The sequence below is a fragment of the Phodopus roborovskii genome, unplaced genomic scaffold (assembly GCF_943737965.1).
Source record: "Phodopus roborovskii unplaced genomic scaffold, PHOROB, whole genome shotgun sequence".
In the NCBI taxonomy this organism is placed as follows: Eukaryota; Metazoa; Chordata; class Mammalia; order Rodentia; family Cricetidae; genus Phodopus; species Phodopus roborovskii.
The window spans coordinates 1,298,746-1,318,812 of record NW_026125278.1 but is presented as its reverse complement, the minus strand read 5'-3'; the positions used below and the strand labels follow the sequence as shown (position 1 = coordinate 1,318,812).

The window sequence follows — 20,067 nt, the reverse complement described above, 5'->3', positions numbered from 1 at the left end:
TATTTCACTTCTTTCACACCAGTGTGTATGTTTGTGTGTGTGTGGGGTTGCTTTCCACAAGCTTAGGGACTTTTTGGAAAGGATCTGCCTCCATCAACTTATCTGTGGACATAAGGTGCCTTCTGTGTACGTACACCTTTCTGTCAGGTCCTTCAGGGTGACAATCCCAGCCCAGGCTCAGCTGCCTTTTAAAGTGTACACACACACACACACACACACACACACACACACACACACACACACACACAGAGAAGCCACTTTGAAGAGCATGTTTCCATTTTCCCAGACAGGAAGAGTCTATCCCCAGATTAAGTCAGAACAGCTAAACATTGCACTCTAGCCTAATCCTTGTGGAATTATTTTTCTGAACGTATACTTTGGGCTCCTACAATCTACTTCTCTTATGGATCTTTAGCACAAATAATTTTTGAGCTCATTGCATTTTTATCTTAGGATGTTTGTGACTCGAAAGTTATCCCTTATGAGGGAGCAGAGAGGAAGGAAGAGGGCTCCTTCAGGGCACATTGGTTATGTGGACCTTAAGACAGCGAAGCCTTTCTTTTCTTGTTACCCCCTTTTCCCTCCTTCTCTTTTTTGAGACACAGTCTTTCTGTAGACACTGCTGGCCTTGAACTCCAGAATTTCCTGTCTTGGCCTTGTGAGTACTAGAGTTTTAGATATACCACCACAGCTGGTTACCTTTCCCTCTGGAAGCTATGAAATATCCAGTTAATTATCTACTCCCTGGAAGTTTGTTTTATTAAGCCACTGTTTGGTATTCCTGGTGTCAGCCTGAGTTTATCTACATTTAACTGTTGTTACATTGCCTCAGAACTAACTCACACCTTGGACTAGTTCTATAGGGGATTTCACAAACGGAAGAATGCTAAAGACCACCAGTATCCTATAGTTAACAAACCCAGTAGTTTTAAAATAATTTTTCCTCATTATTTACAACCCCTGCCAATTACCTGCTTGATTTGGGAGACCTCTTTACCTATGATGTTTAAAATTTTCCCTTATACAATGGTTTAGTTATCCTTATACACATTAGTTAGTTATTCAAAAAAAAAATACTCAGGGAGGAACCATTATATATTACTCCTGTGTCAGATACAAACTATGTGCCCACCTTATCTTTCCATGTTTATTTTTGTTGCAAACTAATCCAGAATTGGAATGTTTCCCATTATTGCCCTCCCCATTTCTTTTTTACTTAGAAGTCCATCTCCTGCTTAGACTTCATTCCTGTGTCTGTCTGAGATCAGATCATACTCAAATGTTAGCACATGCCCCTCAGAAATTTAGCTTCACCACTCAAGCCAGTCCAGACTTTGTGCCTTAAAAACACCCTATGTATTCCTCTCCAACACTGGCCACTTCAGAAACACTTTTTTACTCCTCTGTCTGCAAGCCTGGCCTACTCCATTTTTACCTCTCCCATCAGCACAGAACCTTCATGAAGATGATCTGTTCCTTCTCCCAGGACATAACAAGTCACCATATCACTCTTTAAAAAGAAGTGCTAATCCTGTGTCCCTAAACTATTCCTAGCTTCCTGTGGTTCCCCACAGTTTACAAATAGAATCCCATTCACTTTCACATTGGGATTTCTGGCAGGCTGGTAATGACTACAGGGAGAGGAGAAAACTTAAGTTTCAGATAGATCTCAAACCATTTTCTCCACAAGAACTGATAAATGATATTTTGGTCTAATGAGATTTATTTTCTTTTTAAATCATTCTAAAATCAAGATAAAAGTGGCCATATTTTTACATAAGCTAAAGGAACAGTAATCAAGGGGGGAACCAAGTCTGTGTTTTCTTCAGGAGCACTAAGAAGTAGGAGAGGAAGAAATCATGGCCCCGCCTTGCAACTCTCCAGCTTCTTTGGTCAGTCATGGTTTGTCCCATCTCTGGCTCATTTAGGCCACACATCTGCCAGTCTGTGCTTTGCATAGAGCACATTCGGTAATGATACGGCCCCATTTGTCACATTCACTATGCCACATGTAATTAAGTTCACGCCTCCCTTCAGACAGCTCACATCAGCAGATGACCAGCTGGGCGCCATCCAGCTGGAATCACACCCAGTGCCGGATGCAATGAAAGGAGTCAGAGAGACAGAAAATAATGTTCACGATTCTGCTGCAAATGGCTTCAAGTGGCAGTCATCTGCCGTCCTCACCCTAACTTCTTGGAAAAGTTTTACCTGTATTACATGAGGACTGGAAAGGTCTGCCTAGAGCAGTGATGAGTGTATCCAAAGTGTAAGATAATGGGGGTGGGGCAATCTGTGGGGTGTACAGGAGAATGTCATCTTGGAAAGCAGAAGTGCTCTGGGTCAGGTGAACTTGCGTTGGTTGTATTTAGCCCTCCTCCATCACTGAGGAGACTGAATTTCCATTTCCCCACCTTTAAAGAGTTTCATCTCAATGTATAGAGTTCAGTAAGACAGAGAAATATATAAATGTCTGCAGAATGCATATCAGGCATCTCCACTGTGCTTTTACAGGGAAAACACATCTGTGTCATATTAGAAAGTCAGTGGTGTGAGATCTCCTCGTTTATCTGAGAAGTCATCTCATGTTCGGTGTTTGCGTCATAGTCTCTGGTAGGTATTTTCTTCTTTGGGGTGTATGCATTCATGTGTGGAGGTTAACAGTGGACTTTTGGTGTCTCCCTCGCTGCTCTATAGCTTATTCTTATGAAATGGGATCTCACTGAAACTGAAGCTACTCAGTCTGTCCAGACTGGCTTGCTGGCAAGCCCTTGGGGGTCCTCCTGTCTCTGCTTTCCCAGAGCTAAGATTAGGGGTGTGTCACTATACCTATAAATGGGCCCTGGGTTTCATCCCCCAGGCTTCGTGCTTTTGTAGCAAACACTGGGCCATTTTCCCACCTCACCTCTTGCATATTTTGTTTTGAGATCTTGAGCTCTCTCCACACATACACACACAACTTTCTTGATGCAAAACAAATTCAATAGAGCAATTTTCTCCCTTCATTACTTAAAGTTGAAGGCAGTGGAACCTTAAAGAACAGGTGTGTGACCTTACCAATATTATATCCCCTCTTCCCCTGACTACCACTCTGACAAGAATACCCTGGAAGGATGGAAAGGACACACCATGCTGTGGCAATAGCCCAATACAGTGTGGGCTTTAGCTAGAGATAATGGTAATAGGGCGAACTAAGGACAACACTGCATCTTCGGGGTGAGAAGTACAAGCCAGTTCTCAAGTCTGTTAGAGGCTCTGGGGAGCAGCATGTGTTTAATGCTCACCTTGGCTTAGGACAAGAGAAAATAAAATAAACAAATCTGTCTTGGATTTTGTTAATTGATTGTCTTGTTCCCCAAGCAGGGAGCCCTAAGGATCTATGAATGCTGGTCTGCACTAGGGATGAAAAACAACACTTGGTAAGATACAAACCTTTTAAATGATTTTTTGTGGCTCAAATTTAAGGCATGAATAATGTGCCAAGATTCTTGGTTTTGTTTCCTGCTTGTTTTTAAACTTCTTAGTCTGGCTGTTGTTTGTGTAGGTGGACCGATACTATTAGAAGGGGGAAATGTTCTGGGTCAGGCTGTTATAAATAACTGTCTTCACCTGGGAGCATAACAAAAGAGCTTTTCTTTTGGGAAGGAGGGGACTAAAAGAGCTGGCTTCTGGAGGGTGAGAGTGGGGAGGAACCTGCCCTGCTTGGAGATGACCACCTGGTTTGCCTTTGTTTCTCAACTGCTCAGAGCCAGACCTGAGATGCATTTTCCTGGGACTAACAATGATCCTTATACACCAGGATCTCCATTTCCAAAACACCTTTTGTTTGAAAATCTAAATGTGTTTTTGAAAGCATTAATCATCCAGGCTTCTAGTGCACACAACACACACACCCACACCACACCACACCACACACACTTTGTGTGGGAATTAATCAAGAAAGACCATCTCTGCTATGTCAGAAGCTAAAGTAAAAATTGAATTTAGGACTTCTAACCTGTTCTTACTATTTTTACTTAAAATAGCTACATATTGATGAACATGACACATTCAAAGTAGCACCTTTGGGTTCAGTATGATTTTAATCAACACTAGGCTCATTTTGAAAAGTCTAGTTATAAAAAGCTAAGCATAAGAAAAAGACCAGTGACTCTTATGCTGGAGGATAGTTAGATAGGGAAAAGGAAAAAAAATCTCTGCACAAGGGTTGTGGTAGGCTGAGGTGGGAGAGGAATATTGGAGGGGGGCTGTACTAGATTAGGGTGGGAAGCTAAGGGGTATCGACACCACTTTTATGAACTTTATCTCTTCTGTGGCTAGATTCTACTGTGGCTAGATTCTTGACCCAGGTCACAAGAAGCCAGCCTATCTACATCCATACATCTCTTTGGACAATCTGTGATTCATGTTTTTAGCCACATTTTCCAGCTAAAGGACCATGTATCTACTCATAGAAAAGATCTCTAGTATTCTATCCACATACAAGCTATGCAGTATCTGAAGCTTCAACTGGAAAGAAGTAAAATTGGACTTAAAAAAAAAAAAAAAGATTTAGAGTCAAATGTATGTCACTCAAGACAAAATATATTGGGTCTGTCAGTTCTACTAAACACATCTCCTCCAAGTAAGACACTGATAAACTCAAAAGCGTTAGAAAAAAATATTTACCTCATATTTTCTTTCCTGTGTACAGTCACATACATTTCATAGACTCTCCCTTGGGGAATGGCCCCAGCGGGAATCAGCAAGCTCACTCCTGAATAGCAAAAGAAAAAAAAAAATACTGTGTAAGACCTATGAAGCAAAAGGAAATGTCTAGAATTCCTTTGGAGCAAGCAGAAGGGAATGTGATTTTGTGCGTATGGAACACTAGCCTTTTCCCTAAAGACATGCAAAGGTGTACAGCTCTCTCCCCTTCTTGCTGGCCTTGATTTTCACCACAGTTCCCTCTGAAATGTTATGGAATTACTTACGAGACTGATGTCATCTCAAAAGTTCGTGTTTTATTTAAGGAATAGACAGATGGTTCCACTGTTGTTTTTCTTGTGAATTGTGGAGAAATCAAAAACTGCTATTAAATTTTTAAACAGCTGCAGTGATGCATTGTTTTTGATTAAAAAAAAGTTCTCCATGAAATTCAAACTCAAGGAAATGCTAACCTCAGCCATGTCAGAAAACGCCCACTCCCCAAAATATCTGGTGAGCATTAGTGTTATTCCACAGCAGAGTTAGATATGGAAGAATTTATTTTATTATATACCACTCTAGAAAATAAGCAACAACATCTCACTTAGCTGCAGCAGATCAGAGTACTTCTCATTTGTTAATGTTTGGTGTCAGTGAGAAGGGTGTTTGACATGAGCTGTGTGAGAACTGGACCTCAGATGATATTGAGACAATTTGAGTTTTTGTCAGGACCTCCTGTAGATCCTGGCTTCAAAATCTTGTTGACAATGTTTGTTTATAGAGTTTGACCAAGTTTTCAGGTGATGTCATGATAGTGGCCTGTGGTCTACCGTGTCATAACTCCAGTCCAGTTATACAGGTCAGCAAGCATTACAGAGAGTGACTTGGTTGAAGATATTAGGTCCTGTCTTTCCATTCCCATGAAGTGTATCTTAATTAAGTGCAGTAAAAAATGCATAGACTGTCTTTATGAGGAAAGTATCTGACATTTCTATGATGTCAAAAATGAATATCCTTGAGTAACATGTAATTACTTGGCATGATGTAGAATGTACCCAATGAGACAAGGCAACAAGAACTCTTGCCCAAGTGGCTTTAAATCATAAGAATAAGGAACAGAGAGCTGCAGGGGAGGGGGTTTAGGGGTACAATTATTAAAATGTTTTGGGAGCACCTTGTCTATGAAAGTGTTGAACCATGGCATTCTTGAGGTAGAAAGGGCAGCTATGGTGCTGGGGAAGTGGAACGGGGTGTTAATGTAAGCATGGCTTATGAAGGGCATGAGACAGGAACAAGAAGGCTGTATATGAGACAACGTAGACATAGAATTCATTTTCTAATTAAATTGTGCAATGTACCTTGATCTTTGCTATGGAGTTTAAAAATTACAGATGTAAAGGTAAAAGAATAATTAGGAAACAATTGTATTGTATTGAGTGAAATAATCTAAAGTTTATTTACATTTATTCCCTTCCATTTGAGGAAGACTTTGTTATAATTCACATACTAGAGAGTGGAGGGTGCAGAAATAGGAAGAACCAGACTTCAGTGAACATCACGGGAGAAACCACTATCTTATGAATAAATGTACTTTTTAAATAATGTATGTTTGACTAGGTATTTTATGGACTATTACAAACATCATGATTTTGAAGAGCATAGAAATAGCATGGGAATTAATGAGAAAAGGTTAAAAAAAAGTCTTATGTAACATGACATCCATTATGTACATATACAGGAAAAGGAAAACTGATATTCTGTCAAATAATAGGTCAGTGAAGTTATTTTTGTTATTGTATTGAAAAATATACAGACTTGTCCAAAAGAGTTAGTCTGTGCTTTTAAAGTAGTCATTAGCTAGCTTATGGCCTATGGTTACAAGTTCATCATTATTACTGAAAATGAATACCAGCTTTTAATATTGGCAATAATTGACTTAAGTCCTCTATGAAAGACCATTGTGTTTTTTTTATTCTTTAGTTATTGCTTAACTACATAGTGTATTTAAAAATTACATACAACTACAAATGTTCTCTGGATGAAGTTGAGATTGTAGTCAATAAATCATGGACTGCAATAATACTTTCTGATTAAATGATACACTGAATAATTAATAAAGACTTTTGTGTCTATTATATAGTATTTCTAATCATTTAGAAAATAATTTTCTGACATATAGCTGCCTTGAGAAAATTCGAGGAAACCAATTGATTGTATTTTCTAATTAATTTGTTTTGAACTCCAGGGATTACAATGAGGGTTCCTGGGTTGATTATGCACTTATGGTAGTCAGTGTCTGTTTTGAACTGTACCTCAGCAGGAAGGACTTTCTAGAGGTACTGAATTTAGAATTGGTTGGATGAAGATAAATGGTTTTGTAGATTTTGCATGAATGGAAATTTGAGTTAGACTACATTGAACATTTCAGGTTCAATAAAAAGCAAACTCCATTATGATTTCAAGTTGCATCTTTGTCACTTAAACTTTTAAGAATTACCTGAGTTAGGAATGATGAGGTGACCCCCGAGTGAGTTGAAGGTGCCAAATGCTGTGCAGGATGGGTCAGTCTGTCTAGCAAGACTCTGATTCTTCATGTTAAGAGCCTCATTCTCGAGCAAGGATTGGGTCATCTGGGGCGACAGCTTGGATGTGAACTCAGAGAGGTCATCTTGAGGAGTGACAGCACCTGAGGTGTTATACACTTTGATTTTCAAGTTGGGCAGTGGGTCCAAAATTGGAGAATTGGTCATTGGGATTTTGTCTGAGACATCATGCAGAGCATAGACAGGTCCCCTGTACATGGCTGCAGCTGAGGTGAGGTCTGGGGGGACTGCCAGGAGATCTGAGTCAGAAATAGAAAATAATTCCATTTGCATTCTCTGTTCAGACCAAGCTAGATTAGGGAGAAAACACTTCCCACCTTTAAGCCAAAGCAAAGCTGATCTGCTAACTGCACAAGGAGAGATCAAAGATCTTGGAAACAGGGCAAGCATAGTATCCACATCCATCTTTTTATTGTCCATTGATAAGTAACCTTGCACTTTTGATATTCTGCCTCGAGGTCTAATCATGACACTTAGAGTATTTGGCCATTTCAACAGACTAGAAGGCACACTGAAAGATCCCGAGTTACTATGTGGTAATGGTTTTGCTTGCCTATGCTAAATTTGGATTCATATGCACATCACTGCATTAAAATCATTACAAAAAAGGGAAAAGAGACCAGAAAAATCAATGAATCAATGTAATTGTTCTTTCAAATAGAAGTTAAGATGCAGGACAGAGGTACTGTCAGAAAAGCAAACCAGAAATGATCTGTGCTTCTCATTAACTCTGATTTACTGTATAGAATAATTTCATTCCTATAATGAACAAAGCCAATCAAAATCTCTGCCTTCACTTGGCTTATATTTTAGCTCAACTGGATGACACAAATGCAGCTGAATTTGAAGCTATGCAGGTGCTACGCTCATCACGTGTATAACTCATAGGGCGGAAAGCTCACTGACCTTGTCTGGCAGCCTTGATGTTCACAGGCTGAAAGCCGCCATTGAGTGCTGAGGAATCAATGATGTCAGACTCAAAGTCACGATGGTTCTTCCGATAGACAAACAGGGCCACTACAACAGTGATCGCCAGACAAACGGTGACAGCTATCACAATCCCAACATAGAGCGCAACATCATCTGAGTCAGGAGCAGCTGGAAAGAGAGAATGAAACATCAGACCAACTGCTTCTAGAAACTTCCCACAGAACACATATGTATTGCAGTAATTTTTTCAGACATTTATTGCCATTTTTATGGGTTAATTTCAAGTCTATTTCAAAAGCTATATAAAACGACTATGGCTTTTCAGCGGAAAATTATCTCTGATTTCTTTTTCTTTCTCACTCTGCATCAATCCACCCACTAATCTATCTTATAATTGGACAGCATAACAGACTATTTATTGCCAGGCATTTAAAGAAACTGGAGCCCAAACCATCCCAAACCACAGGAAATAAAAAACTTTATTACTTCTTTCAGGTGAAAAAGTTTGGGAGGGTTATTGAATTCACTCAGTTAAAGAAAAAAAAAAAAAGAAATAAAACAAAAACAACTCATAAACACCGTCGGAAGCATCTGGTATGATTTTAGTCTGTATGTGGATTGAACCAAGATGTTTGTCTAACTACCACTCCAGTCATTCTTGCACTTAAATCAGTGCAAGAATGGATGGGAACCATGGAACTATACAAGACAGTAAAGCAAGTGTAAGGAATGAATGTGGTGGATTAGGTCAGGCAGCAGATAAGCATTTGACCAAATTTGGCCTACACAAGGTGACATCCACTGGGGGGCTAGTTCTAGGTAATGCAAAAGAGAACAGAGCCTGCCTGTTGCTTTGGTAGCATGAAACATGCTTGGATTGAACTGGAGAGGTCTTTTTGAATTGGTCTTTGTTTTAAACCCTTCAGAAATATTCAGACAAACTGAACATATCTGTAGTCGCCTCACTTAAAAAGAGGCGGTTAAAGAGATGCTTCAGATAGTGAGAGACAACTGAGAACTTCATGGCCACTTTATATACATGTACATTTGCAGGGCATGGAGAGAACTTTTAAATCTAGAATTTGAGAAACCATCCCTCTCTCCCAAGAACCAGAGCCACATGGTTTATATGTGGAAATAACTCATCATTTTATCTGCCAGAGTTTTCCAGCATTTACCCACAGTCCTTTGTCACAGTGGCTTTAATTACACTGGCAGTTTATATGAATCTACTGTTGGAAAGTGCCCCATTTAAAAACTATCACCCTTCCCAGCATTTCAACTTTCCCATCAATCAAGTGAATATTGACAGCATCTCTCTGACATCCCAATACTCTTCATTACATGACTACTGCTTTCAAAATGCTGACTCTACTTTGCTGTGGGGTTTTATTGGGAACCCTGTTAGAAGAATTCTTAACTCAGGTCAGAATAGTATATCTAATCCTTAATGTTTGACTTTACTTATTCATGATTCATAGCACAACAAATCTACATTTCCTCAACCTTTCCTTTTTAGTATTTGAACCCTGCCCTTTATGTATACCAGCCAATTTCATGATATGTTTTCTCAGTGATGGGGACTCGTGCTGTCAGTGGTAGACTGATAGCTTCTAAAGCTGGCAGCGACTTGAAATGACCCTTTCTTCTCTTCAGCATTGAAAATCTAATTTGCTTTTCATGTTAGAATACATTAGGCTCCTATTTCCTGCGTGCACATCTGTGAGCCAAAGAAAGGCAAACTTGAACAGGGGCAATAATGTTAAAGGACTATTTCCCAGCATAAAACCCAAACATGAAACTTACAAGAAAATCCATATTCATTCTGGGTTCTGTGTTCAGTTGAAATGGGGTAAATGAATCCTTGAAAAGAAAAAACAAAACAAAACAATGAAACAGAAATGGGAACAAAATCAAATTAATGAAGGAAAACAAAATAGGAAGCATGAAAAGATGGTTTAATTAAAGGAAAAAGGAAAAGAAACCTGTGGTCCTTTAAAATTCTGGTGGAGTATGGAATTATGATTCTGTGCCCCCTGTTTGCTCTGGAGCCTCGCAAAGAATTAATAAGTAGGCAGATTGAATTTCAGAGCAAAACCCAGTCTCGAGTCACTAACTTTGGAGTGCTTAAAGTCTTTCTTTTATTGAGCATAAACTCTAATGGATCTAATTTATTTCAGACATCAAGTGTCATTAGCATAAGGGAAATCTTTTTCCCCTTATCCCTGCCATATGCTTTAATTCCCAGGACATGCTCAGAAAGCCCTGAACAGTTTCCTTTTTCTTTTTTATTTAATCATAACAACTTGCTTTTGGTCTTCACAGAGCTAAAGCAGGCCTGTCGTCACTGGTCAAAGGTTAAGTACCCATTTACCCAGCTAAGCAGTGTTCACCTTGCCAATATCTGAGATCCATTTTTTTGGATTTTTGGTCATTGCTTGTCCCTTTCATTTAGAAAGTATCCAACCTAGACTGCCTGGGGGCTATATAGACTGTCCATACAATGACAACTGGGTGATTTTTATATGAAATCATTTGAAAATCAACTGCGCTTAGAGAGTATAAGCTTATTTATTTTAGGACTTTAGATGGATGTTTTACACTAATAACCTTATCCCACTAACAATGCAGAAGAAATGTGGTAAGGAACCTTTTGTCTTTTGAATGAATTCTGAGTAAGAAACCAATAGAAAAAGTAACATCACACTAAAAATGCCAAGGCAAAGTGGAGGGGAATGGGCACAAAGCAGATAAAGATGAGGACATAACATTGTTGAAATGAGAAAGCGGGAAAGAAATGTAAGTCCAACTTATAACTGGCACCCAGTGTACCCTGCAGCATATGAATTAATCAAATAACGTAGTGCCATTTGGATTAATCAAATGAAGATGAACACGAGCATGTGAATTAAACATTCCTAGTAACACTCAAGGGAAAAAAAAAAAAAAAAAAAAAAGAGAGAGAGAGAGAGGAACCAGAAGCATCACAATTAATTAGTTCAAAGTGAAGTTCAAAGTGAAGGTCTGGAAGGCTTTAATGGTGAGGGCAACTCCAAATCAGGCTGCAGGTAGGTCTTATGCAGCAAGCAGATCACCCATTTCTCACTAACCAGTTACCTATTTGGGATTTAATTCTGGGAAACACACAATGCTACTTTAATGAAAGTGAGGCTTGCCGGAGCACAGATAGGTTTGCTCTGAATTAATATTTAATGCTTTATTTTAGAGCAATGATTGCAACCTCCTACTTGGTTTTATAAATATTATATTTCTTATCCCAGTTGTCGGAGTCCATGTATTAGTTGGGTTTTCATTTTTAAACATCTCTGTGTGGTAATAGCTTTTTTCCATGTGTAGTCTGTGAACTCAATAAAAGGACAACTGGGACAAATAGAGGCTTTAGAACCACAAGGACTTAGGGCAAACCTAGTTTATTGCTATGGAAGGAGAGCAGAGGATGAAACCTTTCTTTTGGAAGTTAGGATGCTACTCAGAGGAATGTTGATGTGTGTGTGTGTGTGTGTGTGTGTGTGTGTGTGTGTGTGTGTGTGTGTATGTGTGTGTGAGTGATAGGACAAGGGTATGAGTATAAAAAGAGACTTGGAAGTGTTCTGATGGTGGTCTGTAATATGTTGATGAGCACTTGTAGGGGCCTGCTTGAGTGCTTAGGTTCTCCAAATCTCATGAAAGGAAAGCTCCAGTCCACAGACAAATGACACACTCTCAAGTATATCCTCCATAAAGCAGGTCCTGGTTTCCCTTGATGGCTTATATTCCCACTTCTCAGTAAGGATTTTGTTCTTGATAGGCAAAACAAAGAATAATCAAAATTTGTAGTTCTTAATTTACGTTCTAATGTCCCATATTTATTTAGAGCTGGACCGGTCAATAACTAAATTGGTGTCATATGCTGTGATTTTGAGACTTACATTGAACTCCAGGCAAAGGATTAATAATTCACTCACTCACTCATTCATTCATATTTTCATTCATTAAACCATTCATTGAACAGGTACTCTTGAATTCTACTGTAGTTTCAGTTCTGATCTAGTTATGTTAGAAGATTTCCTTCTGCCCAGAGCTTTCCTTTTGGCATATACTTAATAGGAAATGAGAAGTAAACGATATGATAGACAAAAATCATTATAATGTTAAACACATTCATTAAAAATCAAGCACATAGGCTGAAGATGTAACTCAGCCATCTAAGGCTTGCCTATGACATGCAAAGCCCTTGGTTTAATTTCCTGCATCAAATATGTATAGCATCAAGATGGGTGAAATACACTTGTAATCTATGTATTTAGGAGGTAGAAACAGGAAGATCAGAAGTTCAAATCATCATCTACATACATAGCAAATTCAAGATCAGCCTAGGGTACATGAGATCTGTTTCAAAACATTATTATCTTCATCATTTTTATTGTCATCATCAACTTCATTACCACCATCATCCATATAGCAGAAAGAGTATGTGATCTGACTAGAGATAACCATAGCAGCAGATCATGTAGTACTACAGGTCCACAAAGAAGTTTCAATGTTATTACAAATAAAATGAAAACTATGTGTTTGAAACACAAAGCAAGTCACTATGGGTTTTCTACAGAGGATAAACTGTAGAAGGAGCAGAGCCACAGTATTTCAGCTAACACGCAGCTGGGAAACATCTTTTAATATATCAATATATTTAGTGAAGCTTTTGCCTTTGACTTTGCTTTAATAAAACAAAATTAAAAAAAAAAAACTAAATGTCTCTCTCATTATTTGTTTTTTCTCATAGCCAATTAGGACCAATCTAGGCAAACTGTTAGTTTCCAATACGGAAAAACCTAAATCAGACCAATACTAAATACGCTCCATACCCCAATTTGCTGTGTTATGCGAACCATTGGTAAAGGGTTTTTGAAACCACTTCCATCCCTTTCTAAATACATTCTACAGCTACACAAGGAAAATGCCACTTAGGAGGCTGGAATGGGAACTTGCTGCACTCTATGAATGAGAGAACAGGAGCATTTCCAGAACTGGTTTTTATGCTTTCCCATCTGATTTGTCTCTCCTGAAACAACAGGGGACATTTTCTTCAGTTAATGAGGTGGCCCTGCTGAGTGCAGTCCTAGAAAATAGGAAAAGTCCAGCACAACACAGAACAGAATGACTGTTCTGTAGCCTCACTTTGGAACCTAATTCATAGCTTATGGATTTCACTTAACTTCTCTGATATTTAAAGACATATAAAAGAAAGAACATCAGAGAGGCTGGTCAACGTAGTGAACTTGAGTTCGTGTCCTTGAATTTATCAGCCTGATAGACTTCTTTCTGTGTGAATACCAGGTCTACCATTTCTTAGGCAGCAAGCAACTAGACAAATGACATCTTCCCCCCAAGTTTAGCTTTTCTGATCTGTGTGGGAGACTACAGATTCTTGTTTTTGTAGCTGTAGAAGGGAGAGATTAGGGTTATAAAATCAATCTATAAATGACAGTTATGGCAATATCGTTATGAAGCACAGTGTTGAGCTGAGCTGACATGCTGGGTCCTAAGGGAACTTTTTCTGTATGATGAGCATGTTCTAGTTAATGAGTGACCTCAGAGAACTTGCCTGAGTTTTACCTTCCTGTTGACAGCAGAGCTAAGGAGCCCAGTTTCTCTGAGAAGCATGAGCGATGCCTTCTTTTAAGTAGTATGTAATCTTTTAGTGTCCTCACTTTAAGGGGTTTATGCTTGGCCTTTGTGGCTTCTGGCAACCACATAAGGACATGCTTCTGGAGCAGGTTTCCAGGAGCAGAGTGAAAATTGTCAGTGGCCTGATTTCTCAACCTGGAGTGCTCCACTTCTCAGTGAGGGGTTTGAAAGGGGGCAGAGGTGCTGGCTTTTATTATTTGGATCCTTGCAATATTTGGGGGCTTGTTTTGGCATTTAGTAGCCCTGAAATGTGATGGACATTCTGGGGAACCAAGTGCACTCCATAATCTCAAAGTCACGTCATTCAGATTCGTGTTTTCTCCATCAAAAGAAGGAGGCCTGCTGTAAGATGGCCTTAGCATCTGGGCCAAATGAAGTCAATTCCAGGGCAAGCTAAAAGGGGAATACTTATACCCTATAACCTCTTAAAAAAAGAACTTTGAAATCTTAAAGAATTTTTACTTCTAAAGATGAAGTTTTCCTAACATGGAGTACTACAAATGAATAATTAACAAAAAGTTAATTATTACTATATGCATATACATGCGTGTGTATAAGAGTTGGTGCTAAGATGCCAGAGATTGTGTTTGTGGGTCAAAGTACAACTTTCAGGAGACAGTTCTCTTCTCCCACCATAGGATCTGGGTGTTAGACTCGGGACATTGGTTGCTGAAGCATCTTGTGGGCCTTCATCATGGAGAAAAGCTTTCAATGAACTTCAAACAACTTAAAAACAAGAGCAGGTTTCTTGAGCAGTTTGTGCAATGTTCCTTTGACTTCAAAAGCATCTTATAATTGCTAATAACATAATTTCAAGAGATCACACTGTCTAAGCTCTTCTAGTCAATGAACTGTGTCCCAAAGGCAAGGAAAGATAATTCCAATAGAATCCAGGTTTAAATTCAATCTAATGAAGTTTGATTTCAGCCATTCTTGTCAATCATGTTGATATCCAAGTTTGCCTTGTCTAACCCCAGGGTGTCCCATTCACATTTGTGTTGACCCTAGATTTGGACTGTTACTATCTCCCCACCCATTTTCTGGTTGGTGGTAGGAAAGTGCCGTGAGAAAAAAGTGACTCCTATTTTACTCAAGGTCACATGTTAGTCGATGGGACTATCTGCATTTTCCAACTGATGTCCAATTGTTTTAAAAAATCAAAGCCCATGTCCAATTATCTTACAGTGCAAAGAGACAATTCTTTGATTTCCAATTTTAGTGACATAGTCTTTGTGAGCATGATCAGTACCTGGACTCTGCAGTTACATGCCTGAATGTGGCCTATCTGATGGGTGTTTCATTTGGGTGTTATTAGAACACTCTATAACCTCCACTTTATAACCAAATGCACCAACTACTTTTATTTTTCTGGTTTTAAAAAAATGATTGCTTTCAGTGAAGTATGAATATTAGATGATAGCAAAAATTAGCTTTATGATGAAAAGAATTTAATGTTAACTACTTTTATTCTATAATTAATATTTCCATACCAAAATTATTGTGATGGCTAATTTTGATTGTCAACTTGACTGGATTTAGAGTCACCGTGGAAACAAATCTTCATTATATCTGTGAGGAATATTGTAGGTAAAGGAAATTCAGCTGGGAAGACTCACCCTTAATGTGGGTAGTAATATTTTACTCACAACCTGGAGTTACTGATTCAGATACACAGGCCAGTCTCCATCTCCCAAATCCTGGGACGACAGCACATGATATTGTGTAGGTGTTGGAGAGCAACACCCAAATTATCATGCCTGCACAGCATCTCCCCAGCTCCAGAAAATATCAAATAAAATGACAAATCAGTAAGACCAGACAAGAGCTCATATGGTAACAGGAGTAAAAATGGGAAAGATTTGGGTTTATATAGCAGTTCCAACATTTACCTGTGGGTCTCAGATGGGTCAGTCGTTTCCAGTCAATGTTTCATTTTCTTACGTTGCATAACAGAACAATTATTAGTGGTAGTCAAAAGGCCCATCTATGAAGTTAATTTTTATTTTTTTTTGAGTATTAACTAAATTGAATTCAAGTTGTTTTTGACTCCATTTAGCCATGTCTGACACTGAAGGGTACAGTCGGGAACAATTTCAGCTACAGCCTAACAGTGCATCATTATGTGAAAACAGAATAGAATTAAAATTAAAACTGAAAATTTCTTTAACTATATTAAAAAAAGATATGATAATTTTATGCCCTCTAAAATTTGAGAACTTCTTACCCAGACTTGGAAAATATTTAAAAGGAAAGTATGTATGTAGATGCTGTGGGATTGAAAACTCTTTATATTAGAAACCATGCTAGTCAAAATGGAAAAACTATGGTTTTGTAAGGAGTCATGCTTGCAAGGTTTACTCACTGCCTTCTGATATTGTGTTGTTTATATGACCTTAACATGCATACATAGACCTCAGGATGCTGCAAGACCTTTAGAAGAGAGGACCATTTCTTCTCTGAGATAATGATGACATCATAACTCAACAGATACACATTATAAATCAGCAGTGCACATCTGTGTTACCTGAGTTATTTACAAGTTTGTGGTTCTTTTGTTTTATGTTTTTGTTTGTTTGTTTTATGTTTGGGATGAGGTCTTAACTGTGTTGTTTTCTTGCCTCACCTTCCCATGTCCTAGTATTATTGGCATGAGCCACCACCCCTGGCTAGAAGTAATGTTTCCAAATCAGCAAATTTTAGTTAGTGTCAGTTTTACTTATCTGTTTGGCATACACTCACTAGAAAACTTCCCAAGACTTGGTTTCATTTGAGATCTAATCATTAGAAGAATCTACTCCAGGAAGACTTGCCCTTTCCTTGACCTGGCTGTCTGGTCTGTTTGCTAGTGATTGCACACCAGCCTCACATGTGGAATATTTTCCTCTCAATCCTATTTCTTCTGATGCAAATTTTCTTGTTAATCCTCAAGAGTGACTCAACAGTAAACATGCCCAGGTTCAGTTTTGTTCTCCTCCAAGTCAGGGCTTATTTTATAAACCCATCAGAGCACTAATGATGTCAAAGTTCAGGTTCGTTAAAAACACACAAGGTCATTTATTATAATTTATCTACTCTTCTGAGGATTTATTATTGACAGGGCTTACAGGAACTCAAGTAAATGAATATGTAGAATTTAAGACATGACAACAAAAATGGGAAGAAAAATTCTCTTATCACTGTGTCAGTCACCTGGGGTTGCTGTAGCTATTTATTGCTCCTTCTTTTAGAGGACACTGGCCATGCCACACCTAATTGGTTCATGACCCTGTTTGTAATAGTTGTGAAGCACACCTTATGAAAACAGGTAGTTGACGTATAACAATTCACCAGGGAAAAAGTCTTAATCTGGAATCACAGTCGATGCAGCATAAATGCCTGAAATCCATCTCAGTTTACAATCCAGTTTAAGCATCAGTTGCCCAAGTGCTTTTATGATGGAGAATCCAAACCCATAAATGTTTTAAAAGAAGAATAAAATGTTATTACATTCAGATGGTTACATTCATAACACACATCTTAGACAGAAAAAATAATAATGTGGAATCCTGAACTAAGGTGACTCAATACTGAAGTGTGTTAGCTGATCTGTTGACTTTTTAGGGTAAAAAAAAAAAAAAAAAAAAAAAAAAAAAATTGACCCAACACCATTACACTCAACCCATTTTGCTCTGCTTGTTGATATAGCCTAAAAAGTCACATGCTTTCCTCATCTCCCCCAGAGATGCCAGTAGAGGGGAAAGGGCTTGCTTTTGTCTCCTCACACTAACCTTTTCGGCTCCATAGGTGTTTATCCGGTTTCTGAGGTCTAACATTTCTGACCACATCCTTGCTTTCAAAAGCAGGAAAGTGTTTTACCAGAACATAGAAAGGCAGACCACACTGACTATGCTGGAGTCTATCGAGGACTGTGTTGGGCAGGAAGTCCATGGGCAGAATATTTATTTGCCATCTGGGATACTGTGTACATCAAGAACTATAGAAAACACAGCTATTACATCAACTTTTAACTGTGTGTTTATTGTCTGAAACTCACAGCTATACTTTCCTACCAAACTGCTGTGTTGACAAGAATTTTGCTGGAAAGTGACTAGCACCTTGACAAGTACCCACCTCAGGCAGTTATAATTACATCACTCTGAAGCAAGGGGATGGTGATTTGGTAGGTAATGGTTTCCCAATGTTGTAAGCACTTGGGGTAGCAGGAGCCCTGGTATGCAGTGTGTCCACACTGAAATTTACATGCAGAGAGTTCTACTACTCCCTCTGGTGACTGATGGAAGAGCCATGTGACATGCAAATGTTTTAATGAGTAGAAAGTGCTAAATTTGCACAGTGCATAACATTTTCATTTCCTGGAGTCAGAGGGTTCACTGAAGCAGACAATCCCCGGCAGTTCTTGTTTGGAAATTGCATTTGCATTTGTCTTCTATAGCATAAACTCTCTTCAGTGAGAAGTAATTCTAAATTCACATTTGAACTCTTACAATACTGATGGGAAATTCAAATTTCAAGTGGGATTAAAAGCTGAAATGTACCAATTTAAAGCAGCAGAACACATTTATGGATCAGACTACATTTAGACTTTAGACAACTATTTTCTTAAAAAAAAAAAAGAGAGAGAAACAGATTAAACTATTGTAAAATATTACCTGCTCTTAAAAACACCAGTGGATTTCAACATAAAATAGTTTATTTGTTGGTTTAGCATTATTAAAGATTTCCTAAGGACTTTGCTATTCTCTTGTTCTCTCTGTGTGTGTGTCCTTCTCTTTCTCTTGTTCTCTGTCATCAGGTCATTTCATGCAATCCTGTTTCAAAGCTATACTTGAAATACAGGGAACAGCTTTCTTCATATAATTTTCAGGATAACAAAGAAAATTAAATATTTTAATAGGCAATCTGTACAATATCCCCCACAGCACTGCCTTCTGAATAGAAATTACTAAGTAAAAAACATGGACATTTGCTGTGGGGCTTATTTGTTTCTCATATCAGAAAAGATAGACTTTTTAACATTTTCAATATTTTGTTTGTTTTCTGTAATGCTTGTCAATGTATCAAAACATATTTTAGAACACTCACACTAACTACTCAAAAGTTTTAATTTGGAGGAACAATGTGTTGTGTCTAAAGCAGCATCTGCCTCTTTTGTTTTAGGTCAATAAAGATATGTCCTCTCTGTCTCTTCTGTTCCCCCCCCCCATGTGTGTATGTACATGTATGTATGTAACTTCCTAAAATGAACTGATATATCTGGATTGCCTAAATTTAGTGAAGCTTTGGCAATATCTTAAATATTTGGATCCTGTTGTACAAATGTAATTTCATAGCTTTGCTCAATGAATCTGATATAGCAAACATTCTAAAATAAGGGTGGTTGCAAGCACTGAGTGATAAGTGCATGATAGGCAACTGTGAAATAATGGAAAACCACAATTCAATTCCAAATCCCCATGTCTTCAAAATACTGGCTTTTAGAATCTCTTGCCACCTGGTTTTTCTACAACCAGACTTTTCTGATAGTATTTTATTGAATATTGTTATTAATAATCTAACTTGAATCAACATGACCAAGATCTCAAGATAAACAAGAAATATCGCTATATCTAAAATTCAGAGGACCCACTGTCAGATCATGCTGGGACATTATCCTTCCCTGAACATTTCTTCTTAAGACAATTGTAACTAGAGACATAATGGAATAGCAAGTACAATGAATGTGCAGAGTAGCAAATCATATAGCAAAAAAAAAAAAAAAAATGTACTTATAGTCTCATAAGCCCAGGGACAGAACAATTGTCAACAATTCCCTAAGCTTACTTTTATATAGTCATAGAAAAATGCATATATAAAACCCAAACTTATTTTTTGGGTTTGGATTATGAGAATATTTTAGTGCATGCATCATTATGTATTTCTTTTCCTTTTTTATTTTCTTTTTATTTCAAGACACCATTTCTCTCTGTGTCCTTGGCTGTCCTGGAACTCACTCTGTAGGCTAGGCTGGCCTCAAACTCAAGAGTTCTATCTGCCTCTGTCTCCCAAGTGCTGGGATTAAAGGTGTTCACCACCGCTACAACCCTATGAATATGTATTTCTTAACCACTGCAGTTTTTAAAAAATGTCTTTATGCCTATGAGTGGTCAGCTTTGTTGAGACA

General features: G+C 38.2%; 1 protein-coding gene across 2 annotated transcripts in view; it reads right to left on the bottom strand.

The window, feature by feature from the left end:
- The window catches only part of Unc5c (unc-5 netrin receptor C), a 346,547-nt gene that overhangs the window by 34,582 nt on the left and 291,898 nt on the right, over positions 1–20,067 (bottom strand). The window contains exons 8-11 of one of the 2 annotated variants that reach the window (XM_051194505.1): positions 10,026–10,082; positions 8,196–8,387; positions 7,184–7,528; positions 4,669–4,756 (exon numbers count right to left, since the gene is read on the bottom strand). In XM_051194505.1, the coding sequence (XP_051050462.1) occupies positions 4,669–4,756; positions 7,184–7,528; positions 8,196–8,387; positions 10,026–10,082 (682 nt within the window). The remainder of the gene's footprint in view (positions 1–4,668; positions 4,757–7,183; positions 7,529–8,195; positions 8,388–10,025; positions 10,083–20,067) is intronic. The other variant, XM_051194512.1, reaches the window with a different exon arrangement.